General features: G+C 41.0%; 1 protein-coding gene across 1 annotated transcript in view; it reads right to left on the reverse strand.

Annotated features, from left to right (window-relative positions):
- The window catches only part of opn7b (opsin 7, group member b), a 109,816-nt gene that overhangs the window by 26,903 nt on the left and 57,847 nt on the right, over window positions 1–25,066 (reverse strand). Inside the window, exon 2 of the mRNA XM_050065228.1 lies at window positions 83–170. Within this exon, the coding sequence (XP_049921185.1) occupies window positions 83–170 (88 nt within the window). The remainder of the gene's footprint in view (window positions 1–82; window positions 171–25,066) is intronic.

The following is a 25,066-nucleotide window of genomic DNA, read 5'->3' on the forward strand; positions in this document are numbered from 1 at the left end:
GCAGGGTCTATTAGTGCTCTCTGAACACACTTTCCAACAAATAAAAGCTGTAAACAAGAGAAAAATAATTCACATCACTCACCAAAAATGGTGTAGAGAGTTCCCATGAGAAAGTCATGGTCTTTAGATATTCTGGACACGAGCAGAAATGTTTCGGAGGCATTTCCCATCTGGTCCAAATGTTGAAAAGAACAGACAAACAAACGGGGAAAGAGACAGAGAGAAAATTTAACATTATTTCTACCTTCAGGCAATTTAAAAAAAAAAACAACAAACAACCAAAACAACTTTCTTTATTAACACAATGACTCCTCAGACAGGACTAAACACTTGTAAATCAGGCTGTTACCAAAGCCATGTTGCAATAATAAACACAGTTTAGCCTCATTAGTGCTGTTTTGAATAACAATGGCTTCCTATTATGTGAGCTATTGCATCTTTTTTTAAAGTCTTTACTACCACTATGATGTACATCTCTTACTCCCACTTAAGACGTCAGAAAACACATAATAACCTGCATCAAAACACGGCACGCCCCTCGTCACTTGTTAGCTCCTGTAAGTGGTGACATAGCAAACCAATGTCTCCACCTCCTTCTCTTGTTTATAATGTGGTAGCTACACAATCTCATCAAGGAGCAGAAAAGAAAACAGGCTGCTTATATGTACAAATTCAATACCATCCTTTACTTTCAAATTTGTCTCACTTGGAAACAGCTGGTCATTTGCATACACAGCATGACCCGCTCCCGGTACAGTATTCACTGAGGCCGAGACAAGTTGCTGAGTCAATCTTTTTTTAAAGGACCTCATGGGTGAAGATAACATGCAAATGTATTCATAACCTTTCTATTTACTCAGTGGCTTCACCTCACTTACATATTAAAGGGCGCCAACAAAGGGTAGAGACCCGTTAAATCACCTGGGGTTACGAGGGGAGCTGCTTGTGGATAAATCCCTATTACCATAAACTCAGGAGATTATCTTCAAAGAGAACCACAGGTGAGGAAATTCATTAATGTTTTGCTACATGCACTTTCTATTTGAATTTTATGTGGCCTTGGTGCATGTAACGCAGCTTGTAAGCAGATACAAGCAAACGCAAGTACTTGCCTGTATTTGCATAATGTGTGTACGGTAAGCACTTGTGTAAGCATGTGTTTACAGGTTGGGGGAGGGGAAGGGGTTTCATAATGTACTGCATGCATCTGTTACAGGGGAGTCTAAAAGTGTCCCACAGAGTGTCATATGTTACAACATATTTTCCCTTTTTTGAATGTTCCCACAGATGTTCAGCGGGGTTGAGGTCTGGTGACTGTGGAGAGAACGGATGTGACATAATGATGCTTTATGAAGCCCCCAGGGGAGTTTAAGATGTCACACCAACAGATGAGCGCACAGAGTAGTTCCACAAATGGATAACGGATATATGTTATACAAAGAACAGACTGTGTACACAAGTACACGTAGTGATGAAAGTGTAGATATTATAAAGAATACAGACATCCTAAAATGCAAGAATGACATGAATACACCGTTGTACACTAAATGAAATTAAAGGCTCACAATGTGCAGAGATTTAATAACTACATAAAAGACTGTATACTGGTACATAAAAAATTGATACAGTCAATATGTGTGTTTATGTGTATGTAGTATGTCAAATACTTCTCCCTAATCCCGCATTTCCTGTATTTAATAAAAGTTCCTTTACACATAAAAGCTACTACAGTTGGTTACTTTTCTGAAAATAAATTTGTCATATATGCTGAAACGGTCATTTTCTTACACCGAGATCCCGCTATAGAGCCACTATGAAGTCCCGTCTTTACGCTGCCTTTGCATTTTTACACAGAACCAAACGCAAGCAGCATTGTGCTTCGTCCCAGTGTGTGATTTTAGACAGCATCCTGGGAGCGGAAGAGGTGTGACCGGCGTGATGTGTAGCACAACAGTGTCTGCATTTAGTGTGACATCTAACATACACATCAGCAGGGCTTTATAAACAATAACAATGTGCAATGATGATCATTTACCATCCTTATTAAATAGCAGCTGATTTCGTCCTCTGCTCAGAGGGTAAGGAGCTTCCAGACCTCATTGTTTTTCCAGTTTGCGGACATTTTCGACTTCTGTTCTTTGTCTTTGAGTTAGCTGCTCACCGCTATTACCTGCTATTTAAATCTCCTGGTAAAGGGTCGCACACATAAAACGTCAAACCTGTCCGATACATGGTCCTGTCCTGCCAGCTGTCCCTTTGAAACAGATGGTGATTCAGTGCTGTAACTACCTCCGCTGCCAGCTTAAAGTTTTAAAATTTACCGTAAAACTTAAGTTGATAGCCCGCGCTATTATCCTTTCACACAAAACTGCTGCTCAGCAAAGAAATACGAAATACGATCAAATTGTTTATTTAAACTAGTATGAATATTACTTGTATAAAAATAAGGCTTCAAATAACATATCAATTATGAATCATTCATTTGATCTAGCTCCGACAGAAAGAGCATCAGAGAGAGGGTTATGACACTCGAGGATTATGGCACCCAGCATACCAACACAAACCCGGCGTTTTCTGTGAGCGCGGCTGAGCCATTTTGTACCGCTACACGTTTCTAGTGGGACTATGTTTACAAGCACAAGAGTTCAGCGAGCCACTGAAGGACCGCCCTGCAGATTTACTATTGGTTCTGCAACGTAGGGAGTTTTTTTGAACTCTGAAATTGTATCCGCCCATCTAAACACAAAATCAGGGAGAAAGTCATCAGTCTTTAGTTAAGCAAAGCGTCTAAAGACTGACTTGTGAGTCTACATTGAGACAGGCGTTTATTTGTCAAAATGTGCAGCCACACCAGGCTAGTAAAGGGGACTGGGCGTTTATTGAAGTTTTACGGTAACTCTGTTGCACAATTCCACTATTGTACCTGTTATACAGAGTGGCGAGGCAGATTCATATTTTATCAGCGCTGCCCCCAGTTCATAAACAGTGATTAGTATTCAAATCATTTGCTTAAGTAAAAGTAGTACAAAATAGTACATTACAAGTTAAAGCCCTGAATTTAAAATTCTACTAACGTAAAAGTGAAGAAGAATTGTCAGCAAAATATAGACCATTATTCAGAATGGCCTCTGTCATGCATGCACTGATGTGTTAACATGTAAGCGGTACTACAATGTCGTAGTTGGTTGAGGCGGAGCTAAATACTTGATATACTTTTAAGTAATTTAATACCTCATCACATTATATAACTTGATCATTTGGTTTATGTGAAAAACCATAATCTGTAAAGTAACTAGAAACTATGTGAAATAAATGCTGTAAAAAGAACGATATTTGCCTCTGAAATGTAGTGCAGTAGAAGTATAATATGATTATGATTATGACTATGATTTTATCTGCTGACTGTTTTTATTGTTTTGCTCTGTTGCTCGATTTTACTGTTATTGTTGCTTTTATTGTTATTGTTGCCTTTGTACTGTGCACTTTGAGATTTGTATTCAAATGTAAAGTGCGTTATAAATAAAATCTATTATTATTATTATTATTATTATTATAACAAAGCATAAAATAAAAATAGTTACTTTGTGATTGGACCCAAATACAGTACTAGAGTAAATGTACTTAGTTACTTTCTACCAGTGGTGGGACCATAGCTGACATTAAGTAAACAACCATCAAAATGTGACATAAGAATCATTAAGGTACAGTGTTTTTTAAGGATGCTGCTAGGGATACACAATGTATATTAGGCAGATAAATTATCAGACGATAATGGGACATTTTTATAATTATGCATTATTCCTCTAATAAAAATTATAGCCAATAAATAGCGCCAATAACACAAAGCCAGACTGCTTTCATTGACTTACCGAGGGTAGCATTTACACATCTGGTCTGAGTTGAGTGTTAATGTGTGAGGTGAATTGATAGTGCATCGCTATTCTACTTGGTAGCTGTGGGCTAGTCTATTATGAAAATCTCCCTTTTTCACAGCCTAATGTTGGCAGGTATGGAAAAGTCAGAACTGTCAGATTGATTTGGTTAGGTCAATATTAAATAATAATATAATATTAAATCAGCCATATTTTCTCACTGCATCTTAGCTTTTTTTACCCTCAGGTGTACAAAAACCACAGGTAATAAACTTCTTTTTAAAATACAAAAATCAGGTATCGCATCGGTTATCGGCCATGAGAAGCAGGTAAGTATCGGTTAAAAAAAATATCCATATCGATGCATCCTTAGATCCTGCATTAGCTGGAAAAAAACAAGTGCTCCTGATGGCGTCTGTAACACAATAACCACTCTAAACATATACGACAATTAAGTTGAATTACATAAGCTCCCCATAAATGCCAAGCCAGGAGAAGTGTAATACATATTTCAAGAATGAACAATGCACAAACGACAGCTTTATACTTAGAGCCAGCCACTCTTCATTAGTGTAAAGGCCTCCTCACTTTACTTTTCTACTGCCATTGTGACTATGGAAACAGTCTGGTATACTCTTCTTAAGCAATGTCATTATAAAGCAAAACTACGCCACACTTCAAATACTCCTAATATCTTGTGTAGGCTGTAAATTCATCCAGCTTGTCGGCCTAAATCTCACATTTCCCCTGATAAACCAGGGGGATGCTCATGTAATCTGCTTCTTTTTCTCATCTCACACAAGTTTGTTGCCCTTTCAGTATCTAAGTAGCTCCAAGGAGATTTCTCATATATATATTTAAAATTAAAAGAAAATATTATTTCACTTTTTCCCCAATGTGTTCCTGAAAGTAAAATTAAGATTCCCAAAGATAAAAGATTGAAAGTGTAGCAGCTTTTGATAAATGATGCAGGAAATGAGTTCTTGCACTTTGAGACTTCACTCTGTATGCAGTTCGGAGAGGAGTATGGATCCAGGCTGGATTTCCCTCAGGGTTTTTCTAAACCTTAATGACTCTAAACATTTTTATTCAGACCACATAAAAGCTGGATTGTCGGCAAGTCTTTTCTAAACTTCTACAAATGCTAAAATCACTCACCTACAACAGAGGATGAACCCAAATAAAGCAGATCTGTGGCCACCTGCTGAGGACCAAACACAGCCAACTGTCCAGTGTCCTCTGTGAGCTCCTCAACTGTTCCCTGGCAGAACATTCAGTCCCTACAACATGGAAATCCTCTACTATCTGTCCAGTACCCGAAAAAAAGCAGTCCCACCTGTGATAATGACTACTGTCTCGTAGCTTTAACATCTCTGGTAATGAAAAGCTTTGAGAGGCTTGTTCTCGGCCTGTAACAAAAGGAGGTAGGCGCGCACACAGAGCCGGTTCAGTTTGCATATAAACAACACGGGGGTTGATGATCTGTTTGGACACTGCTGCATGGTGCTTATATCCACCTTGAGAACCCCAAGGCATATGTTAGAATAGGCTTTGTGGACTTCTCAAGTGCTGTCTACACAGTGCAACACCACCTAACCTCTCGAAATGGACATCAAATTGCATCTGATGCTCTGGGTCCTTTCATGTCTGACAGGTAGACACCAAGTGGTCAGAATCAACCAATTCAGGTCTACAAAAAACTACCTCCACTGGTGTCTCAGAGAGCTCTGTAATCTCTGTGCTCCTCACTTTGAATACTGATAACTGCAGAAGCACACACACTGAAATAATATACATCAAACACTCTGGACACATTCTCAGAGTGGTATAGAGGACCTCAAAGCCTCTAAGACCAAGAAGTCGGTCACTGATTTTCATAATGGAAAGCTCACCATCCCATACTGAAGGCATACAAATACCTCAGCACCACAGTGGCCCACTAGCTCATTTTGAAACAGTGAAATCATCTTCTCCAAACATCAGCAACACCTCTTCTTTCTTAGGAAACTCCATAAATCCAGGTGCAACCATAAGTCTTACTACCTTTCTAGAGGTGCTTCATTAAATCCATCATTATCTTCAATGTAGCAGCATGTTTTGGTGCTTGGAGCAACATCCACCTCCATCTTCTTGACAAAATCATCACAATGGACTGGACCAACAACCACTAAGTAGCATCTACAGCAGATGGACTAAAGAAATAGCTCGGATACCACAACCAATACAGCCACTTACTTTCAGGCCGCAGATACAAGTCACTTCCATTCAAAACAACAAACACACTTAACCCCACTGGTGGACATCTTAAACTGTTTTAATCTGCCCCTTTATGTCTTTTACACAAATTAAGTGACTAACACATAAAAAAAAAAGTTTTGAATGAAGGAAATATATCTTCATGCAGAGATTTCTATAAGTTTCCTGGCTCTACCTCAGCATCTTTATGTCTTTCCATACGTTTGTGATTACTGATGGGGATTGTATTCCATACTGGGACTCCATCTGACGTGACCATCATGTTATTACATCTGTTTTCCCTTCGTATCGCAGTTCTTAACTTGAAGGACAAGCTTAATCCAGCATATTTTACACTCTCTGATTCTCCAAATACATGATCTACTGAGCTTATGAAACCATTTTAAATCAAATGCAGTGACTTAACATGACACGGTGATAAATTGGGAAAACAAGACTTCTCTTTTGTATAAAACTTTTACCACATATGCCGTATTACTCTCCTGCAGCAGACTTTGACATGTAAAATCAGCGGAGTTCTCCTTTAAATTAAAAAACAAACAAAAAAAAAAACAACAACACACATTTGGGAGACACAGGGATTTCTTGAAGAATCTTAAAGAAGCATCTGTTAACTAGAATTACCGCCTCACAGTTGTATGCCTCCAGGTTTCTCTTACAAATCCATGTCTGTGAAAACATGGATGCTTCACACACATTTTCCTCCCTGATAACACAGAAGGTCTGTACAATCAGCACAGTTTCAAGGTGGACACCCAAGATAAGTGTCATCAATTCAGTATCTGACCAAATGTCTCCCCTTCTGTTTCTGAGATAAGAGGTTGAGTAATGACCAGAAAAGTGTTTTATGCAGAACATTATGATGTCACAGTGAAGCTGACCTTTGACCTTTTGGATATTAGGTGTCATCACTTCATTATTTTAGCCTATTAGACATTTGTGTGAAGTTTAGTTGTAATTAAGACATGAATTCTTAAGCTATGGCCAAAAACATGTTCTGTGAGGTCACACTGACCTTGACCATGACCTTTGACCATCGACCACAAAATTCTAATCAGTTCTTCTTCTTCAGTCAAGTGAATGTTTGTGTCAAATTTAAAGAAATTCCCTGGATGTGTTCTTGAGATATTGCGTTCATGAGAATGAGACAGATACACGGTCACACTGACCATGACCTTTGATCACCGAAATCCAACCAGGTTATTGTTGAGACACACATGAATTCTTAAGTTACGGCCAAAAACATGTTTTGTGAGGTCACACTGACCTTGACCTTTGACCATCGACCACAAAACTCTAATCAGTTCTTTTTCTTCAGTCCAAGTAAACATTTGCGCCAGAGTTAAAGAAATTCTCTCAAGGTGTTCTTGAGATATCGCAAATAAAGATTAAAATTATTACCATCAGTCATCATGCTATTAATTAATCCTATTGAGCTAACGGGGGAAAATGAACTACTGACCAAATTAAAAGGTGTGAACAAAACAATAATATAAACAATACAATAATAATAAAACACAATTAATCAATTTGAGATCTAACTAATTGAAATTTTCCAAAAGGTTATCCAAGACAGAGGCAACTTTGTTGCATGTGAAGGACGTCTCTCCGAGATGGTACCTCCATTTGGGCCAAACTCAAAAGAGAGTGCACCTCTCACCGAGGTTTGTGCGCAGAGGCCTTCAAACGATCAGGCCAATGGACGTGTCATATAAAGGGGTCCTCCTTCCCATTCCTGTAGCTGGTACTCGATAATCTCAGTGTTTATATGTCGCCTGTAGGTCAGGAACGAGGCCACTGAGCAGAGATTACCTTGTATCTTTTGCAAAACTTTAAAAAGTACTTCTGTTATTAACAGATAATTTGTGCTTTAGGCTATGTAGGGACCAACGGCCGCAACCTGGACAGAGAATCTAGCTGCATTGACTCTCTGAGGGCTACGGGCCCTCTAGCATAGTCCATGCTACAAAGTCCAGATCAGAGGAGGTGCGGTTGCCATCGGGAAGTTTTCAGTTACGCCTCAGCCCGTTTCAAAGTCATACCTGTCGAACAAAGAAGCCACCTTGCTTCACAAGACGGACAACCCAAATATGTAATGCCTCCGGCCATGGCTGTCGCCGGCGCAGGGGGCATAAAAACTGATAGATTTATACTGCACTTTAATACTGTGTCTGCCCGCCAGTCTGGTTATTTACATTATTGCCCACGTCCCCCTTTCCTGTGTGCTCTCCTCTCAGCAGTGTCAGGGGTACAAGGGGAAAGACTGGATTAACCGTCTGTCTGAGAGGATGAAGTTAAGAGAGAGAGAGGCAGAGGCAGGAGGAGCCCTTGGTCACCACCATCGGTCTGAGAGGGGAAAATACAGAGTGAGGGGAAGTCATAAAATGTCAGCCTGTAGCTGAATGGTGGAATTGGGGCTAATCATTGTAGAGGACGTCTGTGACAACTTAAGCTTTGCTGTCATACAAATGGAACTTAGAGTCTACACACACACAGCGACATATAATGACACACACATACAGTACAAACAGAAAGAGAGGGCAATATTTTCGAGGAGAACGAAGGAGAGTGAGACTGTTGTAAAAGAATGGGAGGCTGTAACGAATAAGCGAGGACGAGTGAAGGATGAGGGAAATCCTATAACTGAAGCTGTCAGAGAGACGGGATTGAAAGCAGAATGATGGAGATTACTCATGAGACGAATGGGACAAAGGGACAATGTCAAAATTCTGTGATACTGAAAACATCCACCCTGCACACACTTATCATTGAACACCCTTGTGAAATGCAGAGCGATTGAGCGAGGAGGATACCACCGAGTGTATTTTCTGCTGCACATATTTTGCAAACAGATGCATTGCCATCAACACATACACTGATCCCGTAAGTCTCCGGTACTACAGTAGATGTGTTTCCCCTAAAGATTCCAACTAGACACCACATTCACTGTCAGATGAATCCTCTTTGACGACAAAAGCAGCTGTCTCCGTATTTCTTCTCCTCCTCCTCCTCAGTGTTTGCGGAGCATTTTGTAAATGACAGAGAGCAGTGATGGAATAAAACTGGCACCCACATTTTAATTTACAGGACTCCAGCTGGCAGTTGTGGTGTTTGGCAGCAGTTATTGACTCACAAAAAGAACTGTTATCAGTCACTTATCATAAACCTCGATTCACAGAAAAACAAATCAGATCACTGAGGTTCTGTTTGCCATTAAGAACCAAACAAATGAAATCGCATTTATTCGAGCTGACTGTTCACCAATACAGTCCATAAAACAAAGAACCCAACTTATTTATGCACTAATTGATTATTTAACTTAGTAAATTGTACTTATGCATCACATGAAATTCAATATACCGTACATCATCATATTTCTGTGCTTACCAGTTGGCTGTCACGGACTGTAAAGCTCTGGTCAAAGATAAACACTGTTACCTGAATATTCATGACTCAAACCCAAAATGAATCTGTTTCTGAAAAAATAAATTACTGCCAATAAACCTGCTGAATGTGTTTTGGAGTAAATGCAGTGGCTGTCTTCATTACATTTCCCTGCAACCCTTTTTCCCAGTAGTTTTCTGAGTAATGTTTTGTCCAATCCAAGTACAGACCAGAGGGCATAGATGCTGCAGACCAGGGTTCATGTCCTCCATCTATGGTTGGGTTTAGAATACTGAAATATGGTTAAATAGTTTAGAAACAACAACAGCCACATGTCCTACGCTTTGAAGCAACAGTAAGTAACATTTATTAAAACTGGAGCGCTCAGAGAGCGCAGCCCGCTGCCAAGCAGCTCGGATTTCCCGCCATTTTATGATTTTATCCACGTCGATTCAACCGATCACCACCAAAATTTTATCATCTGTTCCTTGTCCCATTATCAACCTTTCCTGAGAATTTCATCAAAATCCATTCAGAATTTTTTGAGTTATTTTGCAGACAAATGCCAGTGAAAACATAACCTCCTTGGCGGAGGTAGCAATTAATGCAAAAAAAAAAAAAAAAAATCTGTGAAAAAAAATATGTTCCTATGACTCCTCGCAGTGCTCCTAATGGCCTGAATGAAAACAACTAATCAGAGCCAGAAGAAGTCTCTAATGGAGCTGTGAATTCAACCCAGTCCCACTCCCAACTCATCCGATACTGATGGTTGGGCAGTGGCCGTCAGTGTCATATAGCAACGCACCAGGGCACACTTTAGCGACAATATGACACGTGATGGGCGGTGGCATTTTTTTGATGCTCTGAGCAGCTCTATGGTAGAAAGCATGTGAAGGTCCACATGGGGCTGTCAGGAGGAGAGGAGTGGGTCAAAAATTATTTTGCATATCAAGTTTAAAGTTTGAACGGGCTCAGCGGGACATTCAGTTTGACAGTAGCATTCACGTAACATAGCAAACAAGCTAACTGTACTAATGACAGATCGAAAGTGGACAACCATGTTTTTGTACGACACTAGATATCAAACTGAGAGCTTGTGCCATATGGAGTTGCTTTAAGCTGCAAATTCACCACTTCTAAGCAGAAGAGAGGAGATAATGTTATCTCGGAGCCTTACAGTGCAAATTCTCTCCTCCTCTGTGCCGCTGCATCTTGTCTGCAGCTGACTGTAGCAAAGAGTACTGTGAAAGTCAAGAGTGCTCACTCAGCAGCAAAATCTGGGGACCGAAATGTCCTTAGAAGTACACTGCAAAGCACACTGACAAGCCAAAAAAAAAAGACTGCTTAACTTGAAGCAATCTCAGTTGACTGAGGGGTCTCCTTTGAAGGAGAAAGGGTGTCGCTAAAGGGTGCTTCAGTGTGTCGGTATGTGACGCAGACTGATGACCAAATGTCAGTGTTTGATTAGTTGGGAGTAGGGCTGTACGATTATGACCGGAATGTTTATCACAACTATTTTTACATTTAGATAAACAGAGCACTGCTTTCACTTGGACGTCATGCTATGTTCCTGCTAATGTACACATACTTGCACGAAAGAAAGCCTTAAAATACGGCTCTTCTTCACCTGAATTCAGTGCATCTTCTAGAAGCAAAATATAAATAAAATTGTGCCAAAACTTTTTACCCAAAATAAAATCTACAAAGCACTGCTCTCACTTTGACCTTGTGCTACATTCCTGCAAATTGAAAATGCTTTGCTTCAAAATAAAACCAAAAATAAGGTTCTTCTTCTCATTACATTATCTATGTATCTGCGGCTGTATTTTTTTTTTTTATCTATATCCCAGCCAATCATGTTAATTTAATAGTAGGGAGCCTAAATCGTGATTGTGATTAACATTTGATTAATTGTGCAGCCCTGGTTGGGAGTGACAATGTGTTGGTCAAATACTGCTCGTGCACCAGAGTCCCGCACTGGGTTGGGTACCCGCAAAAACAGCTGATTTGCGGGTGGTTTAAAAAAAAATTTTTTCCCGGGTTCAGATCTGGGTGGAAAAAATAACATGCGGGTCAGATCGCAGATTTTAGATAAACACATCAGTCATTAGTTCGGTAAACTACAGATAACTATCTTGGTCATTATTTACTCTCTGAGGATCGCCTCCGCTATTTCGCAATGGTCATTGGTTCAGCTGTTTACACACGTTTCACCATCTAATAACACAATTTGTGATTGGACGACAGAGTCAACATGGCTGCCACCGTCTAACAAGCGCCGCTTCCAAAACAGTAAATAATTATTTAGGTACTTGAGAAATAAGTGGATAAAACGTACAACTATCACTTTATAATGTTTCTGAAGTGTTTCCCTGATGGATTACTTCTCTCCTCGATGGATTCTAAAAACACGTGACGGCTCGTAACTGCTGAACTTCGCTCTGGACAGAAAGTAAGTCTATTATTACACATGTAAAGTTCCTTTACATAGATTAAAAGTTTAAAAGCATTAAACGTAACAAATGAGTGCTTTTACACTCGTATGGGAGAAGAACACAGAGGGTTGATGATGGAGCTGAAGTCAGGTTTTTATTGTGAGAGCTGCTTCATTCAGATCGTTGTTTACTTACTGGCACCTTAACTGTGGCGATATGCTGTTCAATATTCAGCCAATATGACCCAAAATGATTACTTTAAATCCGGGTTACGGGTCGGGCTGCGGGTCATGTTTCAACGGGTCAGACCGGGTTGCGGTACTAATTGGCCTGATGCGCGGGTTTGCGGTTCGGGTGCGGGTTTGTACGTCCCCGGGTTGGGTCGGGGTGGATCTTGAAAACTGGACCCGTGCAGGACTCTGTCGTGCACACGCTGCGCTGCCGACAACAATGAACAAAGCAAAGACATGTAAACAGAAGGAAATCAAGAATAAAAAACAAGCTAAAAAGAGGGTTAATAAATAAAACAAGAATTAATATTGGAGTGGCTTTTCTGAGGAGGAGGGAGCTACAGGGCTTAAAAGGATTCAAAACCAAAACCAAAACTGAAGCCATGTGCTGAAGATATTGAGCTTGACTGAGTGAAAGCATGTGTGAGGAGGGGGGCAGCAAAGCATGTGCACAAGCAGTGACTGAAACTGCATTAGAGACTACTCTCTGCTGTGATTGGTTGTTTTGGTTCAGGTATGGTGGACTTTTGCATATGCCATGAGAAGCATTACCCACTGTAGCTTTAAGTCAGAGTTGACTTTCTCAACATTCAACCAAGATGACTTCTCTTTCTCTTTCCTCAATTAAGTGCCAGGGTTACATCAGGATCACCCAAACCCACGCAGAAAGCTTTCTTTAAGTGCTCTGGCAAAACACATGGGGAGGTATCAACCAAATGTGCCAGTTTACCATCAAACAGGGTGCCACCGTCTAGAACTACTGTTCGTGACTCATTTAAGGAGCCAAACATCATGCCCTCCATAACCACAAAGCTATGCTGAGTTTAGGTCATGGCCTCTGCAGGTCTTCCACAATGTGAAATGTGGTCTGAATTGATCTGTGGTAGAACAAAATGAAAATTGTTTTTGGCTATGCAGTTAATTAAATCACACACACACACCACTATAATCAAACGTGTGAAATCCTACTCTCAGGTTTAAGACCCCTCACCAGAGAACTGGAGTTTCATTACACTGGCATGTATTTTGACAAAGGATATCATTTATATGAATTCCCTCATATCTCATTTCTCTGCTACATTAACCCAAGACACTGTACGTGTGATTCAAAGTTGTAATACGGATCATCCCATTCATTTCCGCAAGACATCACTCACCCAGCAAGCAGAGATCTCCCTCAATCACAACCCATAAGTGATCATTCGTTTTGCTTTGATAAGTAATTCATCTTCACAAGCACTTTCTCCAGTGTGCAATAGGCACACGTAAGTCAGCATGATATCATCAGATAAATGAATAACAAATAACAGAGTGACTGAGTGCAGTGGGCAGGAACAATTAATTATCATTCCCATAATAACTTGGAATTAAGTGGACAGGGGCAAACCTCTTTAATCTCTGTTTATCTACCCATCTGTGCAGCAGCGCTTGCACATCTTCACGCTGTCATGAATCTGTAGCGTATAATTTCTACTGCACATTTGAATATGTCATCAAACCAGTGTAGGTTAAATGATGATGTGGTCTATTATGAAACATTTTGCTAAGAAATAAACTAGAATTACTGCCTTGCGGTTGCAGTTTATATCAATGTCTGTCCAGACTCACGTAGCCGACAGTAGACAGTGCTTCAAAAGTGGGTGTTGCTGCTCATAAGCATCAAATTCTAAAACATGGAGGCTTCACACATAGCCACAACCTGGCACAGCACAGCTTGGGCACCCAAGATTAGTTTCTTCTATTCAGTATTTGGCCAAATGTCACCTCCTATATTCTTGAGTTCAGGTGTTGAATAATGGTCAAAAAGTATTTTGCAGTGTTTTATGATGTCACAGTGAAGTTGACCTTTGACATTTTGGATTATGGCCAAACACATGGCTCATGACTCTTGACCTTTGACCACCGAATTCTAATCAGTTCATCATTGAGTCCAAGTAGACATTTGTGCCATATTTGAGGAAATTCATCAAGTTGTTCCTGAGATAATACATTCACAAGAATGGGACGGAGGCGGGATCACAGTTAAGGATGCAAGACAATATTGGAATGTCATTGTATCAGCTGATATTGGCTTTAAAATGAAATTTTGGACTTGGCGAACATGGTGATAACATCGGTATGTTATCGGTATAGGTCGATATTGGCTTTAAAATGAAATACCGGAATCGCCCAACATGCTTTTTCTTGTTTTGCACAATGAAAGAATATTACAATAACTTAAAAGTATTGTATTTCATGTGTCAGTGAATATATCAATATTGGTATTGGTTATCGGCCAAATGAGTTGTTAGATATCGGCAAAACATGTCGGTCGGTGACACTGACCTTTGACCACCCAATCTAATCAGTTAAATCTCAAGTCCAAGAAGAGGTCTGTGCCAAATTTAAAGAAATTCCCTCAACTACAAGTTGAGGATAGTAAAAAAGTAAATATTTAGATAAAAAACAGTACGTAAATCCTGTTGCATAAATGGGAGTCTAAGAAATAACTTGTAAAAAATGTAATTCAGTTTTTGAGCCTGAAGTCAAGAGATATCAGCGCTGCAAGACCCAGACAGCAAAGTCCTGTTTATCCTCGCTAATGATGTGTGTTTTAGGAACAGCCAGTTGGGCCAAACCAGAGGCTTTATGGCTCATTAAGACCTAACAAACCCAAAAAGCAACATGACTCCTGACGCTTTGAAATCTTAAAATCAATTCCAAGCGTCATAGACATGGATAGGTGTAATCTAATCATGACTGTGGGATTCTGATAAAGCCAAGAAGCTGTATATTGTACTGGAGATGGTTTTCTGACTCCTGAGGGCAGGTTTTGTTATTCTAGCTGTGATGAAATAAAAGATCTGGATTTACGTTTCAAGGGTGACAAAAGATAGAGAAGACTGAATTTTGGCTGCACGCAACATGATTGCAAATTCTAAATCAACTGACTGAGTAGTGTGGACTGTAAATACAAGCACACACACATTCCAATGTCGCTATGTGAGAACACGTCACTCTATTTACTGGGCTCTTCAAGAGTCATTACAAGCCCAGTTAGATTCATGAATAATGAGTCAAAAATCGTGCTACAGTGACCTAAACTGTGCATGAAATAAGATCCAGCCCTCTGGAGGGGTGAACACACATTACCCTCCAAATCACTCCATCCACAGCTTATTTAAAGGTGCAGCTGAGCCTGATTTTCTCTCTGTGTTGTAAGCATGTATAGTAATACACAGTGACAGAGGCAGGCAGGAATTAGGCAAATTATTTTTTCCTACAGTGCTCCAAAGAGCAAAAAAATAGAACAGAAACAACCAGAAAGGGATGCAGTCGCAAGAGCGGATGATACAGTGTGAGCCAATTATAATAAATAAGCATGATTATGTAAACAGGACATGAGTGATTATCTTGTTTCCCCCAGATATTACAGATGAGAGATAGAGAGGACTCTCTCCATCTCTTTTTAATTTTTCTCCCCTGCAATCTTGTGTCTCTTAGGCCTCTAGGATCAAAATTCATCACTTATCCTTGACTGCAGAAATAAATGCTGATGCATGTTTCTGCTGCCCTGTAGCAAAGACGAAAGTCGCTGTTCGGGACTCCCTCACAGTAGGACACAAAAGCCATGTCTCCACCAAGCAGTACAGTACAGTTCAGTTAGGCACGCTTTTTTTCCGTTTCCATTGCAAAATATGAGCCCGGTCTCACTCCAAAGTCGTTGAAATACGGCGCTTGGGCAGTGATTAGCAGCATGAGAAACCAACGAAATGTCGGCATGATACGCAGCCGGTTGCCGTCATAGTTTAACGGTGCCCAGCGGCATCAGGGGGAAACACGGCAGGACAAGGACTAAACTTAAGGCGGCGAAAGTCCTACTGGTGCGGGCAGGAGAGGAAAGCGGTGTTCACGTCCTGTAAGATTCTCAAGCCAAACCCATTCTGTTTTCCTAAATCTAACCATGTGTGTTTGTTGCTGAAGGAAAACAAAACATCTACTTGTGGTATTGTACCGACGTAGTGCGTTTATTTTGAAAGAGACTGTATGTGAACGTTAAATTTCCTGTGAAAATGGAATTGCATTTTGAAAGAAGACAATGCATGTAACAGGCAGAACTTGACACGATGTCCCAGAACGTCAGCAACCAATGCACCCAAGGTACCTTGCATGTCGTATGTGGACGTGGAAAGTCAATGACCAAAACGTCAATATGTGACGAGGTCGGAGTGAGAATGTGTTGGAAAAGTTGTACCAATGGAACCATTCCGTACCGTCTCCATTTTTGCTGCCTTTTCTGTTGGGGTACCTAGCGCACAGATCTGGTACTAAAAGGTGGAGCTGTGAACACTGCAGTCTGTTGATTGGTCAATAGCTGATGGTCACTCTGCTCAGGGCTGAGCTGTGGCTGGTTTGAGGCTCATGTAACCACTGTTCATATCGTGGAGAGATCTATTACTGTAACTATAAAATGAAAGGCTATTTTGCTGCCTCTCACAGCAGCTGTAGTCTGAGAAAAAAATAACTTCATTCACTGGACCAACTCCCGGCAACTTTTGAGGTGGAACGTTAACTTGTAATGTTACTCAAGTTGAAGTAAATCAGTCAACACACCTTAAATTTCACTGCGACAACTTTGACCATTCCATTAGTTTCTTGATGACAGAAACTTTTAGTAAGGAGTGGATCTTCAAGCATGTATATATATTAATTTCGACTGGGTTATGTGAACTGCATATATTCTAATTCTCACTTGGAGGGGAAAAAAGCATTGTGGAGTGCCGTTCCTGTGGGCTTCTGCAAAACTAAATACCTCAGCTTGCCTGAAAAGGACTCCACGCACAAACCTGCTATTTTTAAATCTCTCTTCAAGAGAGACTCTCACTGCAGCCTGTTTTATTTCCTTTAGAAAATGTCGGAGTGCAACCCCGTTATGCTGACGATAAATGAGGTGCAGACTGATAAAGAAGGAAATACAGTGAGTGCTGGATGGAGCAGTGAGTGACAACAACCCTGCCTACATGAAAGAGTACTGTTTGTGTTGGAATCACTAGGGTCTAGGTACCATGTCTGAAGGGTTACTTTCAGGTCCACAGGTACGGTACTGAAAGTGTTTGGTGGAAACGGGGCTATAGGTAGTACCTTTCACACCTCAGATTTGAGAGATGACCTGAGCTCTTTGTAGACAGGTCATCTCAGGAAGAATATGAAAGACACAACGAGGGAGTCAGAAACTCAAAAAATAGAAGTATAAAGAATATCATAACTCACAGTGCGACTTTCTGGCTTGCCAGTTAGTGTCAACAGATGTATATATGTGTTTTCGGGCATGGCCTACAACAGTTCTGACAGTGCCACTTCATCAACAACACATGTCCATTTTTGATGATGAAGTGGAATATAAACTGCTCCAAATGGCCTCCATTATGGCTCGCTCCCTTCATTCCTCAACTCCAATCCTCCTGTCACTTCCTGCGAGTTGCTACTTGGCGAGCGAGGGAACGAAAGGAGCTAAAGTGAAAATGCTTTTAGATTCACCCCATCTCTCTTCTTCCCTTCCGCTGTCTCATGTCCTCATATTTCATCCTCATGTTCTCCCTTAGGGTATTCATTCATCTAGCCCCCCCCAGCCCCCCTCATTTTAATCTTACTTCTTCTAAAAAGTTTTCTCTGTATTCGTCTCCCTTGTATCATTTGTTTTGCAGTGAAAGCAGAGTACACAGTTTTGCCTGTTGCAGAGAGTTATTTTCATCTCATATCAGTGTATCTGCCATCTCCTGGAGGAGGCCAACTGTTAACCGTGACACAGAGATGGTAAAACCAAACAGAGACATCTGTTTGGGATACAGTAGTTATTAAGTATTTGTGCCTGTATGATAATCTGTTTAAGGCCACTCAAAATCATCAACGATCTGGAGCCATGTGTTGAAATGTGCTTTAATGAAGCATTGATAATCACATTTCCACCCACATGTACAACCTTGGCTGCATGAGCATTTGGTTTACATATACTGCGCAGTAGAGATGTCAGATGTTTTTTTTAAATAAACATTTCTTTTTCTTTTTTCAGAAGCAATGACAATTTTCTAATGTCACCAAATGACTTTGCTGTCCGGCCACTCAAAGCCTCTGTATCTATTTCATGATTTCGATTGAAATACCCTACCCCATAGGTCCAGTAAGGCTATGTTCAGACTGCAGGCAAACCAGATATGTTTCTCAAATCAGATTTTTAAGACAGACTGTCCACATTGTTATGTGCAAGTGACCTATTTGGATTCGTGTGTCCAGAGATCACCAACCTATCTGCATGGGTTGCTGTAGTAACAACGAAGGCATCAATGACTACATGGCAACGCTGGTGACTTTCCAACGTGGAAGCATGAAAAACAGGTCTTTGCCTTCTCCAGCTTTACTGTACCCCAAGTTGACAGCAGAGAATTTATTTTGCATCTGTCTATAGACTGTTGGTCTTCATGTTGTCCTCCATAGCGCTCTGCTAGTAGCAGCATGGATTCTGTTCAGCACTTCAATCACTGTGAATGTGACATCATCAGTGTGTGTCGTGCTGCAACTAACGCAAGAGAAACTTCGAAATCCGATTTGACTGGCCAGGGCAGGAACCTGGCCATTGGTTCTCTGCCAGAAATCAGAGGATTGCCCGCTCGGGATTGGGGGAGAGTTTCTGCTTCAAACGAGGGAGTTCAAGTATCTTGGGGTCTTGTTTCACAGCTGAGGGTTGAATGGAGCATGAGATGGATCAGCGGTTTACTGCGGCGTCCGCAGTGATGTTGACGCTGCACCGGACCGTTGTGGTGAAGAGGGAGCTGAGCCGGAAGGCAAAGCTTTCGATTTACTGGTCCATCTGCGTCCCAACCGTCACCTATGGTCATGAGCTCCGGGTAGTGACCGAAAGAATGAGATCACAGATACAAGCGGCTGAAATGAGTTTCTTGAGAAGAGTGGCTGGGCTCAGCCTTAGAGATAGGATAAGGAGCTCGGACATGCAGACGGAGCTTGGAGTAGAGGCGCTACTCTTCACGACAAAAGTGGTCAATTAAGGTGGTTCGGCATCTGATCAGTATGCCTCCCATTAGGTGTTACGGGCATGACCCACTGGTAAGAGGCCCCGGGGCAGACCCAGAACATGCTGGAGTGCTTACATATCTCATCTGGCCTGAGAACACCTTAGGGTGCCCCAGGAGGAGCTGGAAAGCGTCGTGGGGAGAGGGATGTCTGGGGGTGCTTTTCTTGGCTAGGATGGATGCATCTCTAAAATCAATCCGGATACAATCTGAATATGCCAAAAAACAGATTTGGGCTGCCAGTCTGAACAAGGCCAAAGTGTCCACCTCTCTTAAACGACATTTAAACACACATTCTCACTTGAGCATTGCCAGTCTATCTGGGTCTATCTATTTGGGTTTGCTGAATTGCACCAATGGCATTGTATTTCATATATCTTCAATATTATATCCAACATGTAGAATTACTTACTATGGTAAAGAAAAAAGAACAGTGGCAGTCATTTAATAACTTCTAAACAAAGCATCATTTCATAGGGTCTGTGATATGAATGAGGCATATCTTCTTAAGTGCATGTAAGACAGGATTTAATGTATGCATTGGCAACCTTTTTCAAGTGGAAACCCAAGAACATTCCTCTGAAATCACTTAAACGCTCAGATGGATCCAGGAAGATAACCTGACAATCACCTGTTCGCTTGGACATTTAATAATTGCTGACATGCCTTCCATAACTCATCTCAAGAGATGGGGGTGCGATGCTCTGCCTGTCAATCTCATGAATACTAGTATCGCGAAATCAAGCCTTGCCTCTGAGGTTGAACAGGTAGAAAATGACAGGACAAAATGGGCCTTAAATTATTCAAGATTAGGGTGTCACTGCATTTCCCTCGCAGTCGACATAAAAGGAGATGGAGATGATAGTGCTTATATAACATACTGTAAGCCATGTATGCGACTCCAAGAAATGCTGGATAATACTGTTTCTTGAGGTGCTTTTCATTTCAAGTCTCAAATTAATACGCTACAACATAATATTTATCATATTTTTAGAAAAATAAAAACTCTCTTTCTCTTCTATTCTGTATGAGTAGCATCCTATGGCATGTAAAGTGACACTTACTGCCCAAAGGTGCTTTTTGTGCATTGCATGCCACCCAATGTACATTTTGCAGCACGCATATCAGTTGTGCATGACAGTGTATCTGACTGTATGTGACTTCAAATCCCTTCCAGCCAAATAGAAGGTTGTGTTTTCTCTGCCTCTTACACTGTATATCTTCCCTTCCTGTATCCCTCCTCCAAACACTCCTCTCCATCTTCCAGTCATCCGTACGTTCAGCTAACATCTCTGCCATTAATCCAAACATTTACCCAAGTTCATGCAAATTACATGTGTTGCAGTAGTCTCTTGCACTCGCCACATGCCCTGTCCTTTCATCATTTATGCATCCATCTGTTCACCTCTTCGCCTTTGACAAACGCCGCTGAAACAACGCAATGCTCAAACATTGACACACACTCTTTGTTTGGCTTTAGTATTAAGAACGACTAAAATCATTCATCCCTCGCTCTCCCATCTGTTCACCTCAAGTCGAGCCGCTACCCGCTGCAAACACAAGACCTCAGACATTCCAGTATCTCAGAGGGAGATTTGTCTTTGTGACAAACAGACCGATGACATATGGATATGTGCGTTCGGAAAACAAACAGGTTGGACTTGGGCTTCATTACTCAAAGGAATCAGCAAACGTTCTGGACTGTGTCAAGTGTTCAGGGTTAAAGCTACATCATCCCGGACTTACAAGCTCTGTCATCTATGGTAACGTGCTTGAGGCTAAAGAACAACAAATATTCCTCCTCCTGCTCCATATATGGTTTCATACATTCCCTTATGTCTCTGCCTTCACATTTGCTCTTTTTATCCTCTCTCTTAACGGGAGCTTTGAGAAGTGCCATATATGTATCAATATGGATAGTTTCCCATGTTAACATTTAAAGTTTCTCCCCAGGAACTGATTCAATCCCTGAAAACTCCTCATTTTCAATTTGGTGCTTCACAATGAAAGTTTATCCATAACAAAATAATGGGGGAGAATCTTATCTTGAGAATCTTATTGTTAAGAATCTATAGGAAATTAAATGTGTTATTACTGAAAGAGTTTTGTTATCGGCTTTTCTTCAATTAAGACAAGTCTAATAATACGACAGGGAGGAAAAGTGAAAGCAGAAATAGCCCTAGTGAGATGTTAGATGAAGAGCTGCAGACAACAGGCCCTAACTGCACATCTGCTTACAGCTCACCTCCAACAGGTAAACTTCTTTTACCTGCCCTGCTGTGGAAAAACACATGCGGCAAAAATAACGGATTTGATTCATAAATCGGCCCGCTGCTTTTAAACCTCATCACTCAAGACAAGCCATCACCAGTTTAAGACACACCTGGGCTGACTGCCCAAACCAAGCCAAGCCAAGCCAGCCCATGACTGTCAAAAAGGGGCAATAGTGTCGGGCCAATGCCAAAGCGTTGGTATTTCACAAGTTAGGAGTGAGAGTGTGTTGACACCTGGCTTCACCTTATTTTGCTGTAAGGTTCTGAAAAGCCCTACCCCGCAAGTTGACAGGATTTGTTCCTCATAGGAATGTGGTGTACTGAACCTTGTAGGTCTTAAGCCTGTTTCTTGAGGCTGTCATTGGTACGCCGCAGTTCCGAGGCAGATATGCTCAGCCATGCTGTTGACTGCTTATTTCGCTCATAATATGTCTCATGGCACATAAAAAACACCATATGGACACGTTCAGAACGTTAAAAACTTGATTTTCACCGGAGGGGGACTTTAAATATGGTAATCTGAATATGGTGACAGCATGGAATACGGAGGAGGGAAAACATTTCATTGTGATGGGCAATCTTCACAAGCAAGTGTTTGATAAAAAGCAAACCTCAAACCTGAATCCCATTACATGCAGTAAGAAGAGCGTACAAAGAAAACAGATGAGAGACAAATAAAACTGTCACAGATTAAGAGAAGTCTCGGTCAACAAGAGGAATTTGCTGGTGTGTCAAATCTTGTCCATGTTATCCCAAACATCAAAGCAAAAATGATTCTGAAAAAACATCTAACACATGACTGGTGAGAACATCATTTATACATTGAACTGTGGGTCGTGCACTGTGCCACACATCATTTAAGCAGGCCTGGAGTAATTGCCGTCTCTTCAAAGCAAACTTTCAGTATTTTCTTGTATCTGTTTCTATCCCAGTCCCCTAATTAAAGTGCAGAAGTTGTCATGTTTGTTGCTAATCCTCAAATCTTGCCTTGAATCTTCACTGTTCAGCTTTTTTGCATGTTGCAAAGCTGTAGTCGCAAATCATAATCAGTGTCTTTGCTTTATCTGATCATGTAATGAAGATAAGCATTAAAATCAACATCATGTTTTCCCTTTAAAAAACAAAGCGGAAAAACACACAGTTTAATACGCTGCTGACTGAGTACTATGATGTTCCTCCTGTGGGGACTCCTGTAACTCTGTCTTCTAGAAATGACTCTTTCTCTTTTGTAACTGATTTGTTTTGTCAAATATGTTTTGAGGGAAATGTAAATCCTGTCTGGATTAAGTTTAGTGACAAGATTTTCTCTGTGACAGAAGTTCCACAGGGAGTCCGTCGGTGGTACAAAGCGCACAATGTCGATACGTGACACTGGGGTACTGGCGTCCATTAAGTCCACTGTGTGGTTAGTTTTAGGCAAGAAAACACAAAAATAATGATTTAGGGTAAATGTTGGAAAAGAAAATACATCTTGTGTTGTGTTACTTTTTACTTTCTTGATATTTAAAGGGAAACTTTTATGCTTTTTCTTACTTTCTGTCATATATTGATTTCTTTAGATATGTTTTATTAAAGGGAAATTCAACATTTTTCACTCTGCTGTCATATACACACAAGCCAAAATACACACACAAGCACAAACAGGACCTACACATGCAATAAATGGAGAGATGTTAGAGCGAGGGGGCTGCCTATGGACAGGCGCCCTGAGCAGTTGGAGGTTCAGTTGCTCAAGGGAACATCAGCAGTACCCAGGAGGCAAACTGGCACCTCACTAGCTACCAGTTATACTCTGCCAGAAGGACTACCATTTATCAGAATGTACTTGAAAGCTTTTTGCACCACAAAAAATTCTCCCTCGTCAGATATCAGGTTTCATGTAGAGAGACTGCACTTGAGGTGAAAAGGAGAATTCAGTGAACTAATTCTGATATAAAGGCGCCTCCACTGTCTCATTTCGATTGGCTGTTAAAAGCATTTTGTTTCGGATGTAGCCTCTGGCCTCAGACCAACTCTACCCTTCCTCCAGGAGGAACATGGTTGCAAAATGGGTGGTGGACGTTACAGCTGCATCACTGATGCTGTCCCTGTGCCAGCTGCTGGACTGCAGTGGCACAAAGCCAAACCTGAGTGCTTGGGTTTCAATGATTTATAAACGCTAATCCTGCACTTGTCAGAAACGAATTACATAAGCAAATCACTGCAACATGCAAACACATATGTACATCCACAAAGCCAGCACGAGCAGCTGTTGGAGCAGTGATAATCACCAAATGGTGGGCGTGGAGAATTACAACACACCATGTCTGCAGCTGATGTGAAAGTTTGACTGAGTTTGGTATTGGTGATCTTCTAAGTAGCTCCACATAGAGAGGAAAACGAGATAAAGACACAATGGAAAAAAAAAAAAAAAGACAAGGAGGTTATGACAGCTTGTCTGTGCTCTTGTTCCTGGCATGTGGCTGACGGTAGCCCAGCCAGGCCTCTTATTCTGTTAGCTGGCATGCTGAGACCTCGGAGAAAACAAAGCTTTCTGGAGCTGGGTTCCACAGACACTATATAAACAACACTGACGTCGCAGCCTGCCAGGGAAAGATTAGCTTGGCAAGTTCAACAGTTAGACGAGACAGAGCCAAGTCAAGAGACAGGTGCAGGACCTGGTGGGGCAGAGAGACAGAGGGACAAACACACTGCCTGACAGCAGATGTGTGCTTGCAGCATTGTAAAAGAGTCACCAGTCCTCAGCTCTTTAGGCTGTGGATAATTGATGTACCCATCATCTTCTATTCGGAACATGGGATTCATGAAAAGGCAGAGTTGTTACTAATTGAAAGCATGTCTCATTACTAATCAGATATGTGAACATGACTCTGCTCCGCTTGTCATGACCCGGCTCGCTCTGGGTTTTGAGAGGGCTTTTTACTATGCGGTCTACTTGGTCCACATTTTCTTGTTATGGCAGCGTGTTGCTGCTGATGTTATCACGTCATAACTTGAAAAGTTTATAGTTGTCGTTGTTATTTATTGACTCTGAGGCTATTACACAGTTAAATCAATTTATTTTGTAAAGAAAAAAAAAAAATCCCCCCTCATAATTTTTAACAGCCCTCTCAGTTAGGGTGACCATATTTTGATTTTGATTTTAAATGATACTCGCAGTTTACTCAAAGATGCCTTATAATTTTAATATATTTAAAATTTATATGTATGGATAGAAAATTCAGGTTTATTACAAAATAATATCTCTTAAAGACAGAAATTCTGATAGGCCCCAATAGGGGACACATATACACACTAGAGTGTGGTGATCCGAGCCCGATGGTACCCGACGGGTCGGGCGGGTTTGGTCAAAAATGTAGCTATAAATTGTATTCGGGCTGGGGTCGGATTCGGTCAGCTTTCAGTGAAAATGTAGTGTAAAAATAAATAAAATCCTATTGTCTGTCCTGTTTATTGCTTGGGCACTGTTATTTACGTGACAACACCTGAACATAACACACAGACACACATTGGCTGTTTGTTTCTACCTCTCCCCTCGCTGGAAGCCTCGGA

This window comes from Epinephelus moara, chromosome 16, assembly GCF_006386435.1.
Source record: "Epinephelus moara isolate mb chromosome 16, YSFRI_EMoa_1.0, whole genome shotgun sequence".
NCBI classification, from domain to species: Eukaryota; Metazoa; Chordata; class Actinopteri; order Perciformes; family Serranidae; genus Epinephelus; species Epinephelus moara.